This window comes from Belonocnema kinseyi, chromosome 9 (assembly GCF_010883055.1).
Source record: "Belonocnema kinseyi isolate 2016_QV_RU_SX_M_011 chromosome 9, B_treatae_v1, whole genome shotgun sequence".
NCBI lineage: Eukaryota > Metazoa > Arthropoda > Insecta > Hymenoptera > Cynipidae > Belonocnema > Belonocnema kinseyi.
The window spans coordinates 13,498,396-13,504,422 of record NC_046665.1 but is presented as its reverse complement, the minus strand read 5'-3'; the positions used below and the strand labels follow the sequence as shown (position 1 = coordinate 13,504,422).

General features: G+C 36.8%; 1 protein-coding gene across 1 annotated transcript in view; it reads left to right on the top strand.

Annotated features, from left to right (window-relative positions):
- LOC117180237 (glutamate receptor ionotropic, kainate 1-like) overlaps positions 1-6,027 on the top strand; it is a 709,739-nt gene that overhangs the window by 184,926 nt on the left and 518,786 nt on the right. Inside the window, exon 4 of the mRNA XM_033372626.1 lies at positions 2,002-2,192. Coding sequence (XP_033228517.1) covers positions 2,002-2,192 — 191 coding nt within the window. The remainder of the gene's footprint in view (positions 1-2,001; positions 2,193-6,027) is intronic.

Sequence of the window (6,027 nt, the reverse complement as noted above, 5' to 3'; positions counted from 1 at the left end):
AGCCGTATAACGCCTGTTGACTGCTACTTACAGGCGATGCGTTTGACGTGTAGCATTCAACAGGCGTTATACGTCTTATATATTTTTTGAACTTTTCACCGTTGAAATAAAAACTTTTGCGATTATTCCGTGACCTTATATAGGGAATTGTAACGTAGAATCCGAATTTCAACAATTTAAAAGTTGATTTTGCTGTGGTCTTTACGGGTACTTTGTAGAGGCTCCATTCGGTTCCTTCGGTTCGCTAGGGCTTGTTGATATAAGTGTTATTAGGCAGCTTAAAACTAGAGAGACCTCTAAATACATGGGCGTCGAAGTCTCCAATATCTTCATTAGCGAATTTTTCTAGATACAACGTACATTGCTAAAAATGGAAGAGGTCCTTTTATAAGAATTGTTAGTAAACACAAGATGATTGGTAAAGGAGCGTTCCTTTAGAAAGCCGCAAAGCAGGCAACCGCGACCCTTGGTCCATGGCGAGAATATTAACATCAGAATCGAGAAAATTGCACTACTTAATTCAGATGTCTTAATTCTAAAAGCACGAAAAAGAAACCAGAGCATGAGAAATACTGCCAACAAAAACTCCACAGGTGAACGTCGAAGGAGCAAAATTTTGATTTTCTCAGATTTTCAGGCCTTAACACAAGTACGGAGGGTTTAATTTGTACATGTCAGGACAATGTGATTTTCACTTTAGAATGATGTAGCGGCATTTTCGTTAAGAACTTCCCAGATATAGGTAAGGCGTGTGTCATGCACATACTGAGTACCTAGAGCACATATTATGCATTTGTCCTTATGACGCGCGAACTGCGTAACTTGAGCACATAATTCGACGCTAAGACTCTTTCGCTACACCATTGTTGTCGCTCTTACGGCGTTCGCCGCGACCCTACTCTGCCGAATGCTCAGATAGAGATGCAGTTAATTGTTTGAAACGCTACATTTTCGGAAACTCGACTTTCTCATCTCCGTCCAACTGCAGAACCACTCTTAAGGAGAAGGATAACGAGAAAGTACGAAGAATTGTGCGATTCTACGGCTCAAGGGCTTGCGGAGTAATTCGTTTTTCAGCCACCTCCGATACGCCCTGAGGTAAAAAAAGGTTTCTGCTACCTACACCGATGAAAAGGACAAATATTTTAACCCAATATATATTCCATACATTGGGTTAAAATATTTATCCAATATATGGAATATATAACCCAATATATGGAATATATATTGAGTTGAAATATTTGTCCTTTTGATCGGTGTAGGTAGCAGAAACCTTCTTTTACCTCAGGGCGTATCGGAGGTGGCTGAAAAACGAATTACTCCGCAAGCGCTTGAGTGGTAGAATCGCACAATTCTTCGTACTTTAAACTTTAAACGCGTTTTTTCTTGTAACGCACTTTTTTGGTGTGGTCGCTACGATTCCAGCCCATCTACTCGGCCGATTTCATTCAACTTTTTTAAATTAATATTCAATAAAAATTTGACATAGTAAATGTTAAAAAAACGGAGAAAAAAACGGAAAAGAAATTTTAAATTCAGAATTTCTTTATTTGTCAATATTTATTAATGATTGAGGGTCATGCGATAGCCACTTATGGACTCTTTGAGAATCAATTGGGTTTTTGTGTTTCAGACGATCCGAATTTGAGATATCATGGCGACCGTCAAAATTAAGTCCTACAACACAATTAATAATTGCGAATGTCAAATAAAAATCAATTAAAAAAAAAGTTATTGTAAAAAAGGTCCTTGAACATGTACTACCCCCTTAAGGTCATACTCGCATGTCAAAAACATGCCAAGGTACTTGCGAGATAGATACAAAAAGCAGTCATCTTCGGGTCGCTTCCTCTCCGTAAGGTACACTAGAGTTTCACCAGCCCGGCGTTGTGAAATCTACGTGTTCTGTGGCCATCTACCTTACGGTTGTGAGAAGTGGCCATAGGTGTGATTTACCGCGGTAATATATATATAAATCTAATTATGATTGTTCTCTTACAGTTTGCAATTTGGTAACCGAAGGCGTAGCAGGAATATTTGGACCAGCCAATTCCTACACACGTGATATCGTTTCGAGCATAACTGCAAAATTTTATATACCTCATATTGAATACACATATCGCCAAACAGAAGAATCAAAAATTTGGTCAAATGAAGTTAATATGTATCCAGATAATAAATACGTTGCTAAGGTGAGTTAGTACTTATATTTTTTAAAAGTTTTTTCTCGTGAGAACCCGGCCTTTTACCATCAGCCACGAATTAAGTCAATTGCTTGATGAGATAAGGATGCTGCTGCGATGATTTAAGACTTTAAGCAAATAAGCCATACGGTACGAAAGAAAATGCTTCATGGTAGTTAGTGTATGACATTCGCAATTGTTGACATCTTTTTTGCTCTCCTGTAAGGAAGTCATTCTTGTTCGAAAACAGACGGTTAGACAAAATTCAGAATGATTTTTATCATCAGCCTTGTTAAGCAACATGTACGAGGTGTGTTAAAAAAATAAGGTGACTTTATGGTTTTCTAAAAAAATATTCATTTATTCATCAATATTTATGTTGTCCCCTTCAAAGTAATCCCCATCAGATATAATATACTTGTGCCAACGCTTTTTCCAATCATCGAAGCACTTCTGATAATAATTTTGTGGTCTAACCTTGAGTTCTTTCTGCGATGCAGTTTTTATCTCCTCAATCGTTGAAAGTCGATGTCCTTTCATGGGTCTCTTCAGTTTTATGAAAAGAAAAAAGTCACTGGGGCCAAATCCGGTGAATATGGAGGCTGAGGCGATGGATCTTTTGATAAAAATTAAGCAGTTTTGGAAAAAATTTCGCTGACACACGTCTCATGCCCAAAACGTCCGAAAAGATAGCATGGCATGAGCCAACCGATATGCCAACATCTTCAGCAACTTCTCTGATGGTAATTCGGCGATTTTTCAACACCATTTCTTTCACTCCTTGAACGTTTTCATCCGTTGTTGACGTTCTGGGACGTCCAGGGCGAGGATCGTCTTCGACATCCTCTGGGCCTTTTTGGAGCAGCTTGTACCACTTATACACATTTTTCTTAGAGTAGACTAACCGTATGCAACTGTCAACATTTCAAGAGTTTTAGAGCACTGTATTCCATTTTTCACAAAAAATTTAATGCAAACTCTTTGCTCCATTTTTTTCTAAAGAAGAAAATCGCCGAGCACACCAAACCCTTCTAACCTTCTACGCCTCTGCTAGAAAAACAACACATTCCAAACTTGAATGTAAGTAGCCCGCAAAAATTAAAAAGTCACCTTACTTTTTGAACACACCTCGTACGCAGTATCTTCGAGGATAATGCCTGGCATCAGATGTGGGTGTTCGATGATCTTTTAAAACGCCTTGCCAATGCACTGGTCAGGTACTTGTAGCAAAAATTTTGCATCATGTGTGGACTTGAAGTTTTCCAGTTACTTTACCCTTTCAAAATCGATGATACCTCAAATTCTGTAATGTTAGTCAGCTCCATTTTAAGGTTATTACCTGCTTTTGCTTTCTCGAATTCACAGTTTACGATATAACCTTCTTTCATCTGCCTGTAAGGCTCAAGTTTGTTGCTTTCCTGCACCATTTTTCTTGTACCGATGAAGTCTAGCAGTAAAAAAATTAATTTTTTGCCATTGGAAGTCTATGATCTAATGAAATATTTCTGTTTTCAGAGTACTGATATAACGAGGATCGATGATTTTAACAACATGGTTTCTTAGCTTTCCAGTTCTATTTCCTTTACTATATTAAGTAAATCGACCAATATATACCATACTTCGCTGATATCCATATTCAACCTGATTTTCCGTGGCGAACCTCGTTCCCTTCCTGTCGCAAAGGCTACAATTTTAGGCCCAGTTCTGGGGCTCAACGTTCTCACGTCTGCCACAGCTGCATAATACACAAGAGTTCGCACCTTCAACGTATTTAGTGTTGAATTCAAACGCACAGGTAAAACCTGGCTGTCCCGGTGTAGTATAAGTACACGCAGATCCTTAGTGATGTTCATCTTATTGTAGAAAATGGCTTCGTATTGGTTCTACTTGTCTTAAATCTAGTAAAGCATGACCAAAATTTCTTTCAAGGTGCTGTAATTTTTCTGAGATTCCACTGTTTACATAATCGTTATTAACGTCTGGATACAGGTCTAGTGGATCCTAGCACCTACTTTTCCAGCTGCAGGAAACTGCTGTTCCACTTCCATTTATTTGTAAGCCATTTGAACATCCGAAAACAATCTGTCTACAGACATTGGGCGTTTTTGATCTGCTAGGTTCGACTCATTTATTCTTTTTACTAGCTCTGGGTACATAAAAAGAAAAGTCGATGATGTATTCCTTACACTTTGCCCACCTTGCCATGCCAAAAAATAAAGGATCGTAACATCACTGTTTATACGATATGTCCATCTTAATCGCCTTCTTGGTTGCTGAACCTCTGATTCTGACTCTGGCGGAATTAGGCCGTCTGCCTCTAGAGGAATGTGGTGATGTTGGATCACCATGAGGTAGCGCTAAGACATCAATTTCCGCTGCTTGATCATCTCATGCGGCTTCCTCTCACTATTGTTCATTGTCAAAGTTTCTTCATGCCAAATCAGCCTGCTGCTTAATCTGCATTGCTCGGTCTTCCAAGATAAGAAGATTATTTCTGACCCCCTTCATCTTACCGATCAATCTTTCCACAGAAACATTGTATACATTGGGATACTTCGAACTAAACTTCATCCTAAAGTTGTATTCTTTTTTGCTTTCGGTGTCATACTTCGCACTTTAAAGGGGTAGTTGAAAATCAAGGATGGTTTACGGTTGCATGCCAGTCAACTTTGGCACCACTAAGGAGCGGCCAGTCAAACTTCTCCTTAGTTGTTTGCACCTGAACAATCATCGCCAATTGGGTTTGAAGAGTACTAGAATTATGTTTGTTCACTCGAATTTTTAATATTTTTGACACCCTGCCAATCAACTTTGACACAACCTAGAAGCTGCAAATCAAACGTTAAATTTCTGACCAGCTTAACGATAAATTGTTTCAAAATGCATCAACATCTTGTAACATTATTTCTATTCTCTAACAGGGGATTGACTTCGTGTTTATTTATATTCTCAATTTAATCACTAATGCATTTTAGCTGATTTTAATAATGCATCTTATATGCACTAAAAATTTTATTAATCTTCGGTAATAGTTATGTTGCATTTTAAACTTATCTCAATGATATTTATTCTTTCAAGAGATTTGTTCAATTTGCGTTTACTTTGTCCTTTGCAGTCAATTGCAACCAAGAATATAAATTGGCTTTAATACTGATAGGATATTAAAACTAGCCCTGCAACTTAAACATCTATACTTTAAAATTATATTTACAACAAATAAGTAAGACTAATTCTTATACTGAAATTTCCCCCTGAAATTTTAAATCATAATAGATAGAACAACAAGAATCATGGATTATGAATTCATCAGAGGGAGAAATTATGGCATAATTTAGCGATAGACCTCTCTCATAAGATCTATTTAAGATTATTTCACATAATTGATTTTTTTAAGTTTAATCGCACAACTGGCCACAACTGGCACAATTAGCCTAAACTTCACTCGCACAACGAGTTCCCAATATTTAAATTAAGTGCAGAGTCGTTACAATCATCACACACGTTTATATAATTGATTTTTCAAGATTCTCCACAATTTTCTTTAATTGATAATAAATTTTATTAAATATAAACAGAACTAAGGACACTCAAATGGAAAATAATATATTTATAACAAAACAAGAACAAAAAATTAGGAAGAATTATTCGAAATAGAGAAAAAAAACTATATAACGATCAAATTTCAACACGCCTTTAAATATACACATAACGTCAGTATATTGATTGAAATAAGTTTCAATAAATTTAGAAAAATACAACAAAAAATGATCAAAACATGCTGAACATAACATTTTTGTATTTGAATCATAACTACAATGCAGCCGTGGCAAGTTATGTATTTATA